The sequence below is a fragment of the Accipiter gentilis genome, chromosome 20 (assembly GCF_929443795.1).
Source record: "Accipiter gentilis chromosome 20, bAccGen1.1, whole genome shotgun sequence".
Taxonomy (NCBI): domain Eukaryota; kingdom Metazoa; phylum Chordata; class Aves; order Accipitriformes; family Accipitridae; genus Astur; species Astur gentilis.
Window position 1 is genome coordinate 12,326,952 of NC_064899.1, and position 21,142 is coordinate 12,348,093.

The 21,142-nt window shown below is 35.9% G+C and overlaps 1 protein-coding gene across 6 annotated transcripts in view; it reads left to right on the forward strand.

Moving 5' to 3' along the window:
• RELCH (RAB11 binding and LisH domain, coiled-coil and HEAT repeat containing) overlaps nt 1–21,142 on the forward strand; it is an 82,865-nt gene that overhangs the window by 12,470 nt on the left and 49,253 nt on the right. For 2 of the 6 annotated variants that reach the window (XM_049823781.1, XM_049823779.1), the window contains exons 2-10: nt 3,406–3,495; nt 11,719–11,790; nt 11,899–11,954; nt 12,065–12,178; nt 13,855–14,058; nt 14,150–14,241; nt 15,219–15,527; nt 19,954–20,029; nt 20,422–20,517. In XM_049823781.1, the coding sequence (XP_049679738.1) occupies nt 3,406–3,495; nt 11,719–11,790; nt 11,899–11,954; nt 12,065–12,178; nt 13,855–14,058; nt 14,150–14,241; nt 15,219–15,527; nt 19,954–20,029; nt 20,422–20,517 (1,109 nt within the window). Of the gene's footprint in view, nt 1–3,405; nt 3,496–11,718; nt 11,791–11,898; nt 11,955–12,064; nt 12,179–13,854; nt 14,059–14,149; nt 14,242–15,218; nt 15,528–19,953; nt 20,030–20,421; nt 20,518–20,652; nt 20,677–21,142 lie in introns of those variants that run through there. The other 4 variants (XM_049823778.1, XM_049823782.1, XM_049823785.1 and 1 more) reach the window with 4 other exon arrangements.

Below are 21,142 nucleotides of genomic sequence, written 5' to 3' on the forward strand. Positions count from 1 at the left end.
CTCGGGGCAGAGATGGCAGTGTCGCCAAGGCAGGCAAGGGCCATGTGGCACTGCAAGCTTTGCAGCGTGAGTGCAAGGGATGGAGCTGCCGCTTGGACCTCACCAGCCTGGCTGTGGTGGAAGCCCCTCTTTTCCAGTGGGTAGCAGAAACAGGTAGCCACACCAGCGCTGAAGGCAGAGGGAGCTGCTTCTCCATCGCTTCCTTTCCCACTGCTGGAAACACCTGCTTCAGCGGTAGCTGCAACCGCGTCTGCGACTGGGGACTTGGCAGGGTGTATAACCTTAGCACTGATGATTCATTGATGCCTGTGGAGCCAGTTTGGCCAGGAGATGTCTCAACTGAAGTGCTTCAGCACTAGTGGCCTCTTATCTTAACAGCAGGAACCACTTCTGTAGCCATAATACGTATTTTAAAGGCAGTGCCCTATAGCAAAGTAGTGGTACAAGTCTTGTTACACTACTCAAGCTAACCATTTAGATTGACTTGTGTTTTGGAAGCTATCATTTCCCAACTTGATTGAGTTCTGCAATGTGTATCATCTAGTGGGACGCTAAATTGAGAAGATACTGTTCAGCCTGCCTGTGTGTACGGTTGTCTCTGTTACTGTTTCATTTCCTTCAGCACTTACTTGGATAGCTGTACAGTTCTCTGTGTGGATTCAGGTTCCACCAATGTGATACATAAAGACAGTTTTCATTTTAAACCCTATCTTCAGATTGAACACTGTGGACATAATGACTTCAAGCACCTAAATTGGCTTGGTTTAGTAATGACAGCATGCGTGGGGGATGATGATAACTGGTGCAGTACTTCTGTAATGGGAAGGAGGATCAGCATTTCTGGGAGAGGGAAATAATGGTAGCAGGAAACAGGCCATGAGACTGGTGTTCGTCAGCGCATCTTTGTTTGGTTTAATCAATCTGAATCCAGATATTTGTGTCTTTTTATAATGCTAACCTGTATGTAAAGAGTGTGTCAGATGTTTCCTGCTATCATGAACACTGTAATGATAAGGAGAAATCTAAATGGTGAAGTTTCAATCCTACAAATTGCTGCTGTACATGTAGATGTGGTGCTTAAGGCAGTTTCTGAGTGTTAAAATCATAAAACCCCTTGGTTTTATTTAGTTTCTATAAGGACCGTTAAGGTTGTAAAACTGATGGATATTCACTGGTTGGGAATTATGAATTGTTGAACATACAACTGCTGGTGTGATCTTAAATGGCTTCTGTTGTGTACATCCTGATATAGTCTTCGATTACTAGGCAACTTTTATATTTTTTTTTCCCAAGAAGTTTCTGGCTGCTTTGGCAAATAAGTTTGCGTTTTATGGCTGGATTTGTTTTATCAGTTGTGGGGGAAGAGCCTTTGCCTCTAAAGCGTGCCACTAGTCATGTGAAAAAGGTTTTGTTGCTTATGGCTTTGGATGCTTTAATAATTATGATGTGGTTGACTTTACCTGAAAATTTGAGCATTGTTTCTCTGATGTTACCTGCTTCTTAAGAGAAATAGAAAATAGAACTGTGAACATGGCAAAACTGCAGGAGGAAACAGTTGTATTTCTGCTTTTGCCATAGCAATGCTCTATATGAGACTGGGTCACTTTTCTTAAATGTCAGCTTTTCATTGAGATCTCTATTTGAATGTTGTCTATTTCTTTAACTTGAGTCTTGGATTTGGTTTCAAAAAGTGATCTTGCAGCTCCCAATGAAAATAAATTGGAGCAGCTTGCTGAACAAAGTGTTTAGTGCTTTGAAAAGTCAGCTCTGAAGGTTGTTACAGTGTGCATGCAAAATTCATGCTTACTTTTGAACTTAACCACTCTAAATGTGGTTCCCCACGTATAAAATCTGGTTTATTTTCACAATAGTCCATTTTGCAAAGATGCTGTAAAAAGAAGAGTTTGTACTATGCTGCTAAGCACTACAGAACAGCCTAGAGAGAATTATTAAATCAGATTAATGTCTAGGAAAAAAGCAAGTTAGGGTTGTCAGGCACTTTGGTACTGTGTAACTTGACTAGCGTTGGCAAATTTAATATTCTCTGTAGCTTTTCAGGTGAGTGTAGGTTCTTTAGTCGGTCTCAGTCCAGGTGTTCTTGTTTCAGTCTAGTGCGAGGCTCTGTGTAGAGAGGATGTCACAAGACCTCAAAGGACAGCTTAGGCTCAAATGTACAAAAAAGAAACTCATTAATAGATTCTTGGTGGTTTGGGTTTGTTGTTTTTTTTTTTTTTTACATAATGCAGAATCGGGGGGGTAAATACTTTCTGTGATGTCAATCAAATTCTGTCATGACTAACAAGTGATGAAATTGCTTCTATTTCCACTGACAGTTACAAGGCTGGTTTTGACAGCCCTATAGAATTTGTTCTTTGTTAATGTGACAACACCTCTAATGTAATTAAAATTATTTCTGAAGTGCTACATAGAAATTAATTTCAAAAGGAGGGGAAAGATACTAAGTTACTTAATATAATTTCTGCATGTTCAGTTGTGTTAGGAATGTGTTCTGTTTGTTTTGGGTTATGTCACCGACTAATTTTGTTGCACATTTTTCTAATCAAAAAGTGAATGTGTGCCTCAATAGACTTGAATTTATCAAAATTGCTTTCTGTTTGAATTTTCCCCCCTGCCCCCCTGAAATGAAAAACATCAAGGTCAGATCAAAACCTTATGCTAGTTACTGAATTTCTTGAATGTTTCTTTTGAGTAACAATTTAATTCTAGAGTATGAATATTATACCTGCAATAGCATGAACTGTACTTGCTTTGTTTTAATTTTGCTAGGTAATGAATTCCTTTGTAAATGTTGTACTAAGTGGGTATGTACTGAAGTTAATGGCGGGATCGGGAGATACGTAGAAAAGCATTTGGTCACATTAACGTGCCTTAAAATACTATAAAAGGGAAAAGGAAGTAGTGTATTTGGGCTAGTTACAGGTTTCTGTAAAATGGGAACAGAGCTGCTTGAAACTTGTTGCAGAACAGTTTGTATCTGGTTTCTTGTGTTGCTCGCTTGCATGTCCAAGCAAAGCTCCCTGGCCCTTGCGGAGAAGGGGAAGTGCTGCGCTGCACTGCTCTGCATCGGCTGTGGACACGGTTGAAATGCCGCCTTCTGTGGCGAGCAAGGGTGAATTTCTTACAGTGTCTGTTCGTTGAACTTGGTGTAATGCTCTGTTTTTTTCAGATTTACTCACATACTCTTTGTGTAGAGGCAGACTTTTAGAAAATGCAACTTTTAGAAATTTAGAAATAAAATTTCAGTCTTGCAGAACACTTACTTAGCCTTTGATACATAGTTTCTGAAATGAGAAGGTGTTTTGACTTTCTTTATCAAAGCCAGTCAGCTCTTCAGGATTTTTTTCTTATATCTTTGTTTGTTGTTTTTTTTCTCCCCCACTTAAGATCGCGCCGGAAGCATCAGTACTCTTGATTCCTTAGATTTTGCAAGATACTCTGATGATGGCAATAGGGAAACGGACGAAAGAGTAGCAGGTAAGTTTTTTGTATGATTTAGGAATCCTAGAATGCCAACTTTACCATTTGACTTGTTGTTTCTAGCGTAAGTATATTTAAATGAACATTTCTGAAGATGACAAGACTTCACTGTGGTTGTTTAACTAGTCACTTAATGATATAATCATGTTTCAGACACTTCTACTATAATTACTGTAAATATTCAGGCAGGTGTATTTCTGTATGATTTCAGATGTCACCAGGGTAGAAGCAAGTAGTATATTTGAAAATTGTGCCCTGTTTTTAACAAAAGAACAGTATCTCAATATTGCCTACTGACTACTACTATTCAGCTGAAACACATGCTGAAATATTCTATGTAGTAGTCTGTGACTACTGCAGGGGTGATAGCTTTCTGATGTAAAGATCTGTAGCACATCATCTCTTAAATATAGCTTATGTGTAGATCAAATAAGCGTTACCAAACCCAGAGTAAACTTGGGATTTTCTTAGTTCCATAAGTTGTCTTTGCTACAAATCTGAACTGTAGTGCTTTTCTTTTCTCCCATTTGATTTCTCGATTGTATAAGATTGTTTCAAAGAAGTGATTGGGGGGGGGTGTGGGGTGTGCCTCTTGCAGCTGTTCTGAACAGAAGCCTGTGGCATTTTTAATTTCAGGTTTTATGATTATCTTGGCAAAGGCAGAGGCTGCTTTTCTCTTATATTTGAAGTTATTATAATAATCCCTTCTGTATGTGAGACTTGTTTCTCTAATCCAGGCTTTTTTTTCTAAGTTCAGATATTAAGTTATTTGCAGCTTCTGTAGAGGAATCCATAAAAGCTCTCTGGAAACTGCTACAGAACTCTGTGTACTTCTTGCCAATTAATACTGTTTAATATCATGAGCACATGAAAGTTCTCCATGCTGTGGCCTTTGTTCACATAGTTTAGCTTTATGACATGATGCAAGCTGCTATGTCTCTGTTCCACACTGTTGTCTCTGCTTTGAACCACCACACTTCATCCTAGCAGAAACACTGTCACATTCTTAAGCAAAGAAAAGGTGGTGAAACATAGTTTTGTAAAGGATCTTGATTCTGAAGTTTACTTTTTTGGTCAGTCTGAAATGGCAACCAGTATTGACCCAGAGAGAAGAAACAAAAGTGTTGGGAAAATCTCATTGTTCTTACCCGGCCGGTTTTTCTGAAATAAAGGACTGGATTCAATTCATGAACATGAAGTAAATTCAGGTATTTTGGTGCTCTGGTCTGGAACTATAGGTACTTACTGTTCTTCAATTTATCTGGAAACTTCCAGATTCTTACTACTGTCTAATTACTGTCTTTTTCAATATATGTAGTCAGTTTCAAGGAGGCAATAGTTGTAAATACAAAGCTAATCTTCTAAACAAAGTGTGTTTAAGGAACGCAATTATTTCTGATTTGTGTCCTGAAATACAAGGAAGAAACAAGCAAATTCAAAATATTTTTATTTTTTCGTCATCTTGCTAGATTTTTCCTGTTTCTAGTCAATCTTTCTTGGCGATAGTATTACTGAAGGAGTTAGTCTGATCTTTGCTTGGAGCTGTCTTTAGTAAATGAATTGGATTAGAGATGCTTATAGAAGGTAAAGACCAGTCTGAATTGACATCCAGTAGAACCATTAATCTTCTGATGGAACATTAATGACAAAATATTGATTACTTGCAGTATGAAATTAATATATCCTTAAAATAAATATTATATTTAAGTACATCCTAAAATAGATAGAGATTTTTGAAGATTACAGTATATTAATTGACCACTGTCATATGTAATAGACAAGTAAATTATATGGCAGGATATTTATATTACGATTCTGTGTTCCTTTAGAGACTTTTTTCAAAGAGTTGTTAAGAAGTAACTTAAGAACTTGAACAAAGCAAGACTGGATATTATTTCTGGATGTTTGTAAAGACTCAGAGTTTTCAAAAATATCCTGTTTCTACTTAAAATTCTGCTTCAATTATAATTCCTTAAAATCTTTTGCTTCAGTTCTGTTTAAAAACATCTACCTAAGCAATAAACTTCAGAAAACTGATAAGTATTTAATTTGCACATTAAAAAATTATGTCAGTAGAGGTTTCAAAAACTTTTCATATCCGGTTCCTTCTTTAAAAAAACTCTGGCTTATAACTTCTGCTTTTGAAGTAGTTCTTAGCTGCAAATGCACTTTGAAACATAACTGGAAGTCCATCCTGCTTATTTCTTCTCATATTCTTTCTTCTCAGTGAAGAGCTTTGATGCATAGGAGATAAAATTGTAATCTATTTTGAAAGCTTGAGGCCATGATCTGATAGTCATATTTTTCTTCTGATAGTTCTCAGAGTGAGGTTTGAATAGTTTCTTTTTGTAAATGCCTTTCTCATGCTGTTATCTTTGGTTTTTACTGTTTGGACAGAACCCGTGATTTCCATATCAATTCCCTAGTCAAATGAAGCATAGGAAATAAAAGTGCATCAGTCACTAAAAGAAACTGGTCCCAAGTCAGAAGGACTTTAAAACTGAAGTTATAACATATCCAGTTACGAATACTTTTATACCATGGCAATGTTAGAAAGCACCAAATCAAAAAATCTGCATATATACCATCCAAAGCCATCATATTTCTGTTTTGCTGTTATGAATGGTGTTAGACTTAGCTGCCATAATTTTTATTTTACCAATCCAAAAATTCCTGGAAATACCTAGAAAGACTCTTGCTTGAAATGGATTTCAGTTTTTCAAATCTGTTAGCCGAGTTCATTCCATCTGGCATTAGAATCAAAATTTGGCCTAGAAGCAAACATGTTTTGAAGAGTTGGTATGATCTTGTCACTTGGGAAATCTGATTGAAGGAAGCTAAGTGAGTCTCTTCTATAATATTATTATCAGCTTGACTGAAAAGATGCGAGTCACAAAAGCAGTCAGGATGTGGATGAGCATGACAAAAGTAACTGCAATTTAGAAAACATCAATTTTCTTCCTTATCTATCACATCTAAACATAAATATAGAGACCTGTGTAACAAATTGGATAATGCATTTGTAATTCACTAAGAATTTAAAAAAATATATGCATCCTTAGAGCTTGCAATTTACTAGATGGAAACAACCTGTTCTCTAGTAAGTCTTGAATCTAAATTCATGTATTAAGTGCTGAAATAGTTGGTGTTAAGATAAAGTCAGTACTGAAGGGTTTATTAGGCTTAGTAAACCTCCTCCACATATTCATTATCATAAAACAACCAGAGAATGGAAAACCTGTTCCATTCCTGTGGCATAAGAGTATGCCTAACTTGAAGTCAAATACCCACAGCTTTCAGTGGAAATAGGTCATCTGACATTCAGTCTAAGGAACTGAATCTTCTGCCTCATCTTAAATTGACTGTGTGCACAAGTATGTTTGTGATCTGAAACCCCTGCTTTCCATGATGCAAAATATTTAGTATTGCTAAACTGCCTTTGACATCTACTGTTCTGAGAATCTGATAATTTTAAAAACACAGTGCTGTGTTTGCAAGGATAATAAAATTAATTCTCATAATCAAACTCCATTTCAATCTCTTATCTTCTTATATTTCCCTGCCTTAGCATTGATTTCTGGCTAGACTATATATTTCTGATTAGCAAAATAAAATACTGCACCTGTCAGGATTTGAAGGGAAGAGACAAGCTCAAAACCCACTTGATTATTTTTCGGGATTTGATTGATCTAGACTTAGGTTTGCAGCTTCTGCTTTTTTATAGCCTTTTTATTTATGTTTTTTTAATAAATACTATTACTTGTGTGCAATCAAAATCAGAGGAGGATCTTAAAAAACCAAACAAAACAAAAACAAAACACAAAAGACATCTGTAATACAACAATCACTTGCTAACATTGTGTGTTCAATTTGTTCATCCTGGAAGTGGGTCTGGTTTTGTCTTCCCATTTCCTGTTGTAAGCCCTGTTAAGCAGTTGTAAGTCTCCTTAATTTCCCTCCAGATCGATAGCCTCCAAGGGTTGAACCTGAAGGTAAGTCTGCTGTAGTTCACGTCTTTTCTGTAGCTGGTCCTGTCTCAACTTAAAAGCATTAATGAGGCTAATGAGTCAAGTGTTGGCTTCCTACTCTTAGAATGATAACCAGTTCTCTGTTAGCTTGCTCATGAGCTTTCACGCTGATCATAAATTCTGTAGCTTGCTAGTCACCTTTCATGCTGTAGTACTACTTTCTGGTTCAAGCTATTTGTGTTACACCCTGAAGTGTTTCACACTGACAGTAAATCAAGTCACTTCGTTTCTTCTTAGGACTTGTATCAGGGAAGTGGGAATTAGGAAACCTCAGGTCTCGAAGTATATTGAGATAGTGGCTTCATTGCTAACTATAGTTGGAGAATTTAAATTTCTTCCGATTGACTCAGTGCATGCGCAAATCTGTCAAATGTAATGGAATGTCATACATGTTTCAGAGGGCATAATTTAGGACATCTAGAGTTTTACGTTTACTTTACAAAGAGGAAGAACTTGAAATGACAGTTAAGAAACAAACAACAACAGAACTTGTAACAGTATGTCCAAATTTGAGGAAAGATAAGCACAGGGGCCCTTGGTACTTCAGAGGAGAACTACTTTTAAAAGAAAATGCCAGAATGCGATATAGTGACTTCACAACTTAAAACTACCTTTCTACTGTTGTCAGAAGTACTTCATACCGAAGTATGCAAAAGTCTGGCAAGATAATTCATACATAGAATGTTAAATCATAGTATAATTGGAGAAAATACTGCTTATAAAAAAGCAAGTACTGAAAATTTTTAGAAGTACTGTTTATTTCTTCAACTTTTTGGCCTTGGCCCAACAAGACTGCTGTTCATGAAGATCTCAACTTGATCGGTATCCCAAATCACAGGTTGTTCTTTATAGCTAACTTCTCAATCTATGGTTCATTACTTATGAAGTCATTAACGAATGTGAGTGAATAGAAAAGATCCTTGAGAAAGTTTCGTTTTTAAATTTCAAAGGCGAGCAGACAAGCTGCCCGCTCCTGATGGGCACTTCTCTTCTAAGGTGTATTAGATTAGCTGCATGAAGACTGAAACATTTAAAATCACTGATCTTAAAGTCTTGGTCAAATGCTTTGTTGCTTGCTTGAAAGATTCAGCTCTTTTGAGTAAGTCTAGGTAATTTTTTTCAGAATGGTAGCTGTAGTGATTTGAGTTCTTTATAAAAAGAAAAAGCAAGAGAGCTACTTAAATTCAGACTAGTTTTCTCCCTTAAGGCAAAACAGATTGTTCAGAAAGGCCCTTTCCTTGTAGGGACATTAACCAACCTCAGAACTCTAAATTTCTGTTCTCTGCTTTCCTGATGTAGAGGAGAATCAATTTGGTTCTTTCCTTTCCTAGGCTGTCTGCAACAAAACTCCTCTGTGCATCATTCTTAAGGAGTATCAGCCTCTTTCACCAAGTACTATAATGAGTTATACATGTTATCAGTTCAGTCAAGCATGAAGTTAAACTTTAGCTGGCTTTATCAATGCTTTTGAAAGCTTAGCTTCTCTAAGGTACATAAGCTTTACAAGATCAGGTAATTTATTTTAAAAGTCAGTACTTGACAATGGTTACAAAGAAAGGGGTTAGAGGTTGCTTTTTTTATTTAAGAGCATGTCATATCATCAACAAATGGGGATTTCAAGTGTTGATTTCATTAGTTCACATGTTGAGTTAAAAATCATTATGTATTTTGGCAGAAGATTGCATTTCAGTATAACTTCTAAAATAAAGAGCTTTTAATCATAATTGAAAATTTGATTGAAATTATGTTGTAGGTATTTACAAATATTTATGCGTATATTAAAAAAACCTACAAATAAGCTTCCTCAAATAAAAGCTAAATTTGTGACTTAGATGCCTCAAGGTTTGTATGATGACAATTATAATGGTGGCATTAGTAAGACTGGGCGATGAGGTACAACTGTAACAATGCTGTGTTGAAGTAGAATTATGTGACATGCTGCGAAGTGACAGCTTCTCAAATATACTATGTCCAGAAACTTCCACTGTATACAGAGAAACATGCAGCAGAGTAATCTACTTTTAAGGTTGAATGGGTAAAGTCCTAATGGCTTCTAAGAATTTGCAGCATCATGACAGTTCACTAAAAATTAATTCTTGCCGTCTGACATGGGTTTCTCTGACATGAGTTTTTTGGCTTTCTACGCCTTCAGACATGTCTTATTCCTATTTTCCTTAATGGGATTCCTGAGTTTTTCTAGTTTCTGTTGTTTTTCTAACTTTTTTTCTTATTTATATCATTCTAGTGCAGGGCACTCCTGATCTGCAACTGTTCTGGTCTTTGAAAATATTTTACAAGAATAAAATGTTAACAGAGTCATTTCCATCAGAAGAATTACTTAATTTGAATTCTTCGCAATTTTCAAAAACTAACAACTTAGAATCATAACTGTGAATTAGTAACTCAAATGCAAGGAAGTGCTAAAATTATTAGATACTTTATTACAAGAGCATTTTCTAACTTTGTTGCACAGAAGTATTTGCAGATCAGCATTGCTGAATACTAGAGAGATTTTACATATTTTATTCATCATATCCTCAGTTGCGCTTTTGTATCGCTGCAGTAAAATTCTGTGCATCAAACAAATTACTTTCATGTAGCAAATGTGGTGTACTGTAGTTATCCTTCAGTTTTTATGGATAAATGCAAACTGAGTGAATCTTTTTTTCCATGCATGCTAATTATCAAAAGATTGTTAGTAACAGATGTGCAAAAGAGGAAACCATTTTATCTGTAGTCGTCAGTAGCATTTCTTACAAGCAAGAGCCAATGCATTTTTTCTGTCATGCATTGTTCTCTGTGTAAATATTTCAAAATGCCAGAATATTTCAAAATGTTTCCAGGCAATGATTAAAAATCTCATTAATATTTTCTTACTAAAAGCAGCTGCAATATTTTTAGTTTTGCATGGGAGTAAAGTAAGTGTTAGGTAATCTATTTAGAGTAGTTTAACACTTCAGTATGGTAGCTGTTCTGGGCTCATCTCTTCTAGTTAAGTACAAGAACCCTTTCTGGTAACTCTATAGTAATTAGATTAATCTGAGAATTAATTAAATGCATGTAATTGTCTGGTAATTCCTTAAATAGGTTCCCTTAGATGCTCTAACTGTAAACGGCTATAAAAAGAACGTTTACGATACGTTCTGCAAAGGTACGGGGTTTTAAAATTTGAAGCCACAGTATACATGTGACCTCAACATCAAAACACATGGAATTCTGGTGCAAACAAAGCACTACTGGCCATTTTGGGGGGAAACATTGGAACATGAGAAACACATAATAGTGACCGGGGGGTGGGGAGGTGAAGCAGGTGATAGCAGCAGCTAGAATTATGTATTTTTGAATCTCTAAAACTGACTCTAGATCATTGAAAGTTTTGTATAGTCTAGAATCACTGTAAACTTTTAAGAATAATGGAGCAAAGACATTTTTGTTTCAAGCTTCTCTAAGTACTATAGGAGAGCTGCATATTTTGCATTTTTTTTGATCTTGTGCATCTCTTAAATGTATTCAACTAAATTAAAAATCTTAATCAACTCTAGGGTATTCCTGAAATACCATTTTTAAATAGAGATTTGAAATGAGACTACTCTTAGTAGTAAAATAAAGTATGTTTCAAGTTCTGCCATTTAAACTAGTAAAATTTCAGTGTATGATTTTATTAAAAAAAAATAAAATCTGTAGTCTCAATGGGACAGTACATTCACTTCATGTTTTAAGCTTTGCTACATGGAGACAGCTTCCTCTGCTGCCAGCATGTATTTGCTTCATTGAGATCTGTCCTCTCATTGCCCACATACTCCCCTTGCTCCAAGAAATTGAAACATTTGACAGTATCAGCTGATTTTAAGAGTAGGGAAGAAATAACAAACATTTCCTAGTAATAGACAAAGTTAAAAGCAAGGAAAAAAAAAAAAAAAAGACCCCAAAACCCTACAGTGAGTCCTTGTCAGACAGCTTGAAATTTTGATTTAGCTAACGTAACACCAATGAAACTATGGAAAATGTTCACCAGTTTGCTTTCAGACCAACTCTGCTGCATGTGTTCATAAGTTCCATAAAGATTGCATGCTTTCTGTTTAATACAAACTGTATATTTTTTTTCACACCCATCCTTGCTTTTTATATTTTATTTTTGTTTCCCTTGCCTTGGTTGGATGCCTGTGTGTGTTTAATCCAAATCCCTGTCCAGTCCTGGAGTTTGAACTGCGGAAAGCCAAGGAGACCATACAGGCCCTCCGAGCCAACCTGACTCAGGCTGCAGGTGGTGTACATAAACCTTTTCTTAAGTCTCTACTTTGAACAATGTAGAAGTAGCTGAGCTCATCCTGTGTGAAAGAGTAAAATTTAGTTACTTTTTTTTCCTCCCCAGAAAATGAAGTTCCTTTGCAGGAACGAAAAAATTATAAATCAAGTCCTGAAATTCAGGTAGGTGGCTGGTGGTAACTGAGCTTTGCATGGACTTTAAGACAGATATGCTTCCGTAGTTGGAAGGAAGATGAACCAAAGATGTAGTGTATTGTTTTCTTTTTTCCCAGGAGCCAATCAGACCTCTTGAGAAAAGAGCTCTAAACTTCCTAGTTAATGAATTTTTACTGAAGAATAGTTACAAGCTTACATCAATAACATTTTCAGATGAAAATCATGATCAGGTAAAGTTTTCTTGTGGTTTTTTTTTTACATGCCTGCTTTCCATATTCTGATCTTGTAATAAGCGCAAGTGAACTTAAATGATATTTCCTGTGCATGTAGTTCACTTCATACATACGAGTATTCTAAGAGTTAAATATGTTAGTTAGCATTTTCATATATAAAGCAAAGCATGGCTTGAAAATACAGCACTTTGAGGAGTATTTGCCAAAAATTTGTAGGAAGGAGTCAGAATGCTTGCATTCTTTAAAGGAAGCAAAACAAGAAGAAAAATACTGAGAGTTGTAGGTACTTATACACTTTCCTGGATTCTGATGGACACCCTTTCAGTTAAACTCAAGGATCTGAAAGTAGTAAAATTTTGAACATAATCTTAAATCATACTCAGCTGATTTGTGCAGGATATACAGTATACTTATTGCTTGTCATCTCTTGGGCATATATATGTGTATGAGTATACCTAATTATACTGTGGCATTCAATACAGTCTTGGAGAAGCGCTCGGTAATAAGGTGTCATCTTAGATATTTCCAAACATAGATGTGCTTTGATGCATTTTTCTTAAGATGATAAGTTTTATGTTTCTATTGGCTTGCATTTTATGGGAAAAAATTTCTTCAAATGTTTGGAAGGTTCTAATTACATTCTCACTGTTACTGGGTGAACAAAACACCCAGTAACATCAACACTCAATATATATTCAGCACAAAACTGGAATATTGCCAGAAGAATTAAATATTGAATTCAGTATTAAATATTGAATTTCAGCCAGTTCTGTCTATAACTAGTCCTATATTTTTCCTACAGTTCATATCCTAATCTGTAAAGAAAATGAGTTGTTAAATAAAATTTCTGGATAATCCACTTAAGATTTGAGTTTAACAGTGCTAGGTTTCATACAAATACTTGTGAGGATACAGCCCCCAAAAGAGAAAAGATAAATAATTTATCCTTACTTTTTATGTGTTCTCAACTGAAAATGTTTTATGTTGTAAGACAGTTACCCCCCCAAAAAAGTAAAGTTCTTAATTTAAAATGTAAATATAAATGTACTATAATTAACACATAGAATGCACATTTTTTTTCTAGATTAATAATATTGTAACATGTCAGTGAGAAAAGGAATGACATATAGTGATGGTTTGAGACAGGAGGCCCTAGTAGTGCTTACACCTCTACACAATTAATACAGTTATGTCCAAATTTCACTGAGAATATGCACCCTGTCTATCAGTCATCTACAAAGCTATTTGACTGTCTGCTTCTGGAAAATTACACCTGTTCTTGTGAATGAGATGGAAACAAAACAATACCCCTGTCAGTAGAAAACCTTCTGTCAACTGCACTGGCTTCTGCTAGAATTTGATCCACGTTATATCTGATTCTAAAAAGCATTAATGTCCTGGAAAAAATACATTGTGATCTATGTGTTTTTGGAATGTCCTCTTATTAGTACATTACCTAGAGCCACCCTGAGGGTGAAACTGCTTTGGGTCATGAAATGGATCCTTTTTCTACTTTGGTTTCTTGCTATCTGATTTAAGCTTTCATCTCCTTTACTACAATGTAATCTTGATGTGATTATTTTGCTGTTGTAAGACCTGCAGTCAAATGAGGAATAGAAACAAAAATAAAAGGAAGTATATTGTATGCTTTAGTTTCTTTTATTCCTTTGAAGGATTTTGAACTTTGGGATGATGTAGGATTGAACATTCCAAAACCTCCTGACCTGTTACAACTCTATCGTGACTTTGGAAACCATCATGTTACTGCGAGAGATGTGGTGGATGTATCAGTTGGTGTAGAAGATGATGAGTTAGAGGCTGCTACTCCTATACTTGGGAGCGTCCCTGTATTTGAAACAACACCACAGTCAATAGAAGTAAGAGATTGTACAGAAGAAATGTTTCAGCTGTTTGCAGTACTACTTAAGTATATTGTACTAAACTCTTTTGTTTCTGTCTTGTATTTAGCAATGTTTAATAGTGCAAAAATTAGAAGATCAAATTAGTGTGTTAAACAGTGAGAAATGGTCTTTGATGGAACAAATCCAAAGACTTGAGAGGTATGTACTTACCAATCTGCTAAACTGCTGTTAAAAGTTGGAATAACTTCTCAATGTTTTTCTAGCACATATATGAAAATGTACAACTTACGCTTACAAAATTACTAGTTCTTCAGAGTAGGGGCTGTCCTTCCTTTTTAATATGTGGTGTTTGATTCAGAAAAAGGAAGAGACTTCAAACTGACTATTTCCCTTTTATAACCTACATCATTTAATTTTGCAATCAGTTTTGTTCTTTCAATGCAACTTCTTTATTTACTACTTTGAAAACAGAATCATATCTGATGTGTTTTGCGTGGGTTTTCTCTTCAGTCAGCTTTATTTCACTCACTACTATGGTGTGTACAGCTTGCAAACAGAAAGATGTTTGGTTTAATGACTTATTTCAACACAGTTTTTCTTTCTAGAGAGCAAGACTAGTAGAAATGACAGTATCTTTAAGAAAAACAAAAAAAGAGACTTTAAAAGTTTGGTCAAAGCTATAAAATAATCATTCCTCTTAAGAAATGCACCAATACAACATACGGGCAAGTGCATAATTTTTAAGTGCCTTTCTTGACTTGCATAATTACCATTTCAAAGCCAGGTAGGGAAGTATATATATTAATTCACCACTACAGTATTTTAAGTTTTGCATCCCAGATAGAGTTCTGTCTTGTGACAGTTTGTGTCTCAGTGCTAAGATTTCAGCCGGAAGCAGATAACACTATTGTTATTCACTTGTTTCGTTGATTCACTCTGAGTGCAACATTTTTCCTACTACTAATTATTGACTAAAGAACTCCATTAAACCGGTGCTCCTTTGAACAGCTTGTGTGATACAAGTTATTTATATTAAAGGAATTTTTGAACATAGTGGAGTTGAAGAGGGAGCTCTTCAATATGTTGTCCGTATTTCTGTGCTCCAGCCTTGTGATTCCAAGAACCTTCTCAGGAAAGCTACAAAAATATTTCATTCTTTGCTTTTCCTTTTTTAGTGAAATAGATTTTCTCAAGAATGAAAACTTTGCTGTGTCAACAGTTTATGGTGTAGCTCCCCATCCTTCTTTAAAACAAGTGCCTCTCACAGTCTCAGAGGACAATGGACGGTACTTGGATATCAAGAGCTCTGAGAATGACAACAAACATGGAAACACTGAGGAAACAAGCCTTTCCTTGTCAGCTGAAGTGGATTCAAGGACTTCTAAAGATGATATGCTAAATTCTGTGCCCTGTAAAGAAACAGAGAAACTGTCTTCTTGTGGTCCATCAACTAAAGCTGCAGTCCACTTCGATAAACCTAATAGGTTAGTGATAAGTTTTAAACTGTAATGCTTTAATGAAAAACTCTTGTACAGTGGATAGAGATTTTTCTAACAGTGAAATTCTGCAGAATTCATAAAGCATTTGTGTTTTGAATGCAAATAAAAGACTTAACATACCTTTAGGGTACAGTGCTGATATTTTCATGTTGTTCCTAATCTTTTTAGGAAGGAGTACATTTGGCAAACCTACATTTTTAGTATTAAGTTTAAGGGTTTCTTTTTACCTCCTACTTGTTTCTAAAATCAGTCCTGTTCCTTGCAACAAAAAAAAAAAAAAAGCTAAAATCGAAGTGGTGAATGGGAAGACAGGATATTTCCATTCTCTTTCAAATTTTAATTTCATAATGAAATCTCTTCTGGTGGTCTTGAAGAGTGGTTGGGAAATTTTTAAATTTTCCTATGTAGATGTGTATAACTCTCTTGGAGTATCTAAGAGAGCTGTATGGTTTGTTTTTGTTGTTGTTGGTTTTTTTAATAATCAGAAGGGGTATTCGATGACATTCTGCTTTTTGAGTTTTCAATTTGGGGGAAGCCTTCACTGGGTAACTATGATTCTTTTAATAAAAATGGGGTACTCCTATTGTGTTATTACATGGAGCCTGAGTTTGTGTGTCTGACTGTTTTTGAGAAAGCCCCTCCAGTCTACACAGTCTTTTAATTGTTATAGTCAAGAGGGGAAGTAACATGCTCGTTAAGTAATAGATAAACCACTGTGTAGCCATCAGGAGTAATACAGACCTCAAACTTAATGAGCGTATGTACAACTTCTAAAATTACCATTGTAGACAAAGATTCCCAAGTAGCTCACTTTACGGTCTTACCGTTGCTGTTCCTCAGGGAGCAGGTAGCCATTCTGCTTTGTATTTCGTCAGTTCCCTTAGCGTTCTTTTGCTGGTGTTGATACAGTAATATGTTTCTAGAATTGTCTTCCACATGAAAATACCAAGTAGAAATCTATGTGTGATGTTCTGTGCAGATGGAAAATCAATACAGGGCAGGGCGGGGGGGGAGCAAGAAGAAGAAAAACCAAGAGTTTCTACCTCTGCTAGTAATTAAATTGTCCTGCAAACCCTAAGTATTTTGTTTGTTTTCTCTGGATTTCCTTAACTTCCGCACCGAGTCCTAGGGCCAGGGGCACTTTTTCAGTGATATCTTAACTTCAGAATTGAACAGGAGGAAAGATTTCTGATTTCTGAATATAGTACCTTAGAGTCTGAGTCTTACTAAAAATTTCTTCTCTCCTAATTGAATATACTACTGTTTAACAGGAAAGTAAAACTTGACTTAGTTTTTTCTGGAAAATTTGCAGTGGTTCCTTTTAAGCTTTCCAGATTTTATTTTATTTTTAATTTCTTTCATTTTCTAGCTGAATGTGTAATAACTATGTAATAATTAAAACTTATGACTGTCGTACATGGATTGCCATAAATTTGTCTACCTACTTTTGTCTGTGGCTTGTTGCAAGTTTCTTTTTCCTCAGAGTAATTGGGAGTGCTGAGAGGCATTAAGTACATGAATTTTAGATTGATGGTTTGGGGTAGTGAGGATGGGTATCAAAATAGTATGAGATCACTGAGTGTGGAAGGAACTATGAGTATCTCCAGTGGGATTTATGACAGTAGTCTCTAGATAAACAAAATTTGTTTTGCTGCTCACAGCTCTTTTAAATATAACTACACATGGTTTTATTTGAAAAGTAGTTGAATAAAGCCTTGAATCCCTATTGAGTTAACTTCAGAAGTCTCTTCAAATGCAGTTCACTGCAGAAATAAGTAATGCAAGTGTAATAAGTGGCTATTTTTGTACTGAGTTTTGGGCTTAACGTGTCAGTGAAGGGTCAAAGGAAACCATATTTGATACAGTGTTTTATAGATCTGTACCACTAAATTGTTTTCCTGGATTATGCACTTGATTTGTAATAATACAGTAAATTTTTTCATTAGAATTCTGTTATTTGTGAAGTATTTTGAGATCTGTGGGAGAAGCAGCGTGATAGAAGTGCTGGATATCATTTCAGTCTGGGGTGGTTATTTGTAGAAGCCAATTACTACAATTTATTCAGAATGTATTAAGAGGTATTAAAAACTAAGACTCTATCCTAAAAGGCAACTAGTTGTAACTAGTGGAGTAACTAGGGAGTGGATTCTTGGCATAAATCTTGCCCAGATGGGAAGAGAGGATGGAAGCGCAAGTGAGCCTGCTTTGTGCGACTGCACTCGGAGCAGCTGTGCACGCGTGCCCACAAACAAGGACGTGGCCATCATTGGAAAGATGCCTTCTCTAACAGATTGCAGTAGAAAGCACTAGCAGCAGTTTAAATAGACTGCACCACATGTATTTATTCAACTCATTTTAGGTGTTGTGGTTTGCACCAAATACAAGGTGTTTTCTGTATGTAGCTGTCACTCCTGACTTTCTCAGTGAATTGACTCCCTTGTCCCAGTGTTAAATTGAATAGATTAGTAGTGCTTCGTGTGCAAGAGGCCTGGGTCTGTCATTGTTTCTGTCCAGCATAGCTATGAAGGATTTTACTAGACTTCATCAAGGAGACACTTTCTTGACTCTAAATAGAGCTAGCAATCGTAATGGGATCCATGCTGCCTGGAGCTTGCTGTTAATTAATCCACAGGGAAATTCAGTGTCATTGTCATACTTAGTTTTCAGTCTCTGCAAAATGGGGATAGAACTTTGCCCTTATGTAGGATTTTAATTAAGGTTTCAAGTGGGGAAGGATCTGATGTTCTGCGGCTCAAGTGCTGAGGTAAAGGAGAGCCTGGGCAAAGGGCTGGGCAAGGCCTTGCTGTTCTTTTAATGGTAAGCTGCCGCTTTGCAACACTTGCTCCTGTTCTCCCGGTGTAAATAAACCTTAAAGCCTTGAGTAGAGCCTGTAAATCTGTCATTCAGGAATACTTTTACAGAATAAGGACTAACATATTATTAAAGAGAAGTCCTTTACAACTCATTACCATCCAAGTTGTTTAGTAACTTTTTTAAGGTGAACCCTTGCACAAAATCGAGCTGATTGGAACTAAAACCAACTTACTTCACTAAAATTTAAAACGTGTTTTAAAAACCCATACTCTCAAGAAAAAACCTTGATTTTAAGTAATAAACTTATTCTTATTTATCATATTTTGTAAACAGTCAGAAGAGGAAAACTATTCTGGTATATTTACCCAAGTCCTCCTGGATTAGTTTAAACAATTATAAGTAGGAACTTAGATTCTTAATGGGCTCTTTTTGGTTAGAAAAGGGTGAATGATGATGTATTTTCCATAAATTGTGTGATATTTCAGTCTATTAGATAAAAACATACGTGTCCATACACATAATTGCACATGTGTAGGATTTTCTGTGCTCAGGTGTACAAAAAGCATTTTTAAGAGTTGAAAGGTGATAACCACTCTCCATATAAGAAATAGGAGTCACCCCCCTACCTTAAACTCATATAGTGTCATTAGAGGATTCAAACAGCAGATGATGATGATGATGATATAGAATGAGATGATTTCTGTGCGAGTTTTGGAAGATAAATGTTCTTTTTCCTCTTTGAGCATAGTGGATGAGGCAGTGTTAGATTAGCATCTAAATACAGGCCTCAGATAAGGCAGAGGGAGTTATCATTACTGGGAAAAAGAGGATGCTGCTGCTGATGGTGCTTGTCTGTTTTATGTAATGGTCAGTCCGGTAATTGTTTTCTGAGAACATTTCTGCCAAATTACCCTTCTCGGACAAGGTTGTTTTGAGACTCTTATCAGGGTTTTATGTGTATGCTTAAGGCTTTGAGTAGCTCAGCTGTGTTGGCTGGTGCTGTGCACGGCCATGAGGCAGTACTTCTACAGATACGCATCTACATTAGGGATTGGACAGCAATTCAAGGTTAGTTTTGAGGTTCTCGCTATACGTTTGAATCCAGTGCTTAGATCCCAAAGCGGCAGTTGAGCCACTTTGAGCCATCTCTGTTTAATCCTGAAGTTTTAAGTGACTGACTCAAATGTTTTTATGCAATGTGCAGAATCAGAGCATTAAGCAAAAATACTGTTTCTTGTGATTTCTGCCCCCTCCCCCCCAGTCTGCATAATTGTATGCTTCCTCTTGTATTGCTAAAGCTTCCTTTTCTTCATGCTTTGGTCCTGTTCTTGTCTGTGCAGCAATTTGGAAGATGTTACATTTTTCAGAACTAGAAGTAACTTCTTAATTAGGACACCCACTTTTTTTCTTGCTACAAACTAAACACCCTAACAGTCAAAGATAATTTTAAACCAAAACTTCTGCAGTATGCTTCATGTAAAACATGCTTGCTGAATGTCATTTTACGTAGCTGATTAAACCAGAGTGAAAGGACTTGTTCAGTCACCTTTCTTATCTATGCTTTTTCCCCCCCCCTCCCTTTTTGACGATATTTCAGGAAATTGTCACCAGCTTTCCATCAAGCACTACTGTCTTTCTGTCGGATGTCAGCAGACAGCCGTTTGGGATCAGAGGTATATTTCCCAGTTGACATAAACTAGAAGATCCTTTCTTCTGCATGGCAGCAATAGTTAAGCAAGCGCTAATGGCTTTGAAACAAGACTTACTAACGTATATGGCAAGATAAATTTATGTGCATGAAACTTAAGAAATAAGGATATTCTTTCAGATTTTAGCTTAAATATGTAAGCTAGTGATAGACCTGTAATTACTGGGAAGTTCTGAGTCACACAAGTGGATTCATGCTTTTGAAGTTACAAAAACTTACAGCTTAACGTGTGTGAGTAAATTAAATATTTTCTGGTAAGTGATCAGCCTGTTGCAATTCTTATAATTCCTTTGAAAGAATATTTTTCTGTTCCTGTGTTTCATTTGAAGAAACCAAACAAACAACTTGGTTTTCTAGGTATCTCGGATTGCAGACAGTGAAAAAAGTGTCATGTTAATGTTGGGACGCTGCCTGCCTCATATTGTTCCTAATGTGCTGCTTGCAAAGCGAGAGGTGAGGAACCCTGAAATTTTACTTTTTTTGTTTACCAGGATGTTTTCTTCATTTTGAAGATGATGTGTCTAATTTCATGAAAGTCTGTTACTTGCAATCATGTTCTTACTTTTGTGCATGCATCTCTGCTCCTAGAAAATGGTTTTACACCTCTGTCAGGTGAGTTCAGTAAACCTGCATGGTATCCTAATATTTCTTCCTTTGCTTAAGGCACCCATTAGCATTCAGCAAGAGTAACTGCTACTGTAGGTCCATCTGTTTGTGGTAGCACGAATGTTTTTGTTAGAGAAGACCATGGTTAATGTGTGTTATAAAGAGCAGAGGTTATAAGTTGAAACATTAAATTTGGTTTATTTTATCTATCAGTTTTAACAAGGATTCATGTTCAGGTTCTTTTCCAGCACTATGTACTTCAACAAAAAATTTATTTTACTGTCTTTTTTTAGATGCTCCATTTATCAGCCCAGATAAGGTTCATAAGAAAATTAGTAATCTTGCTTATGTGTTTTCCTTAAAGTTAAAATGAAGCTAAATAAAATTATGAAGAGGTAATGTTTATTTTGAATGTAAATGAAGATGGTATTTTGCATAGCCATTCATAATATATAGTGTAGAAAAGGAAGAC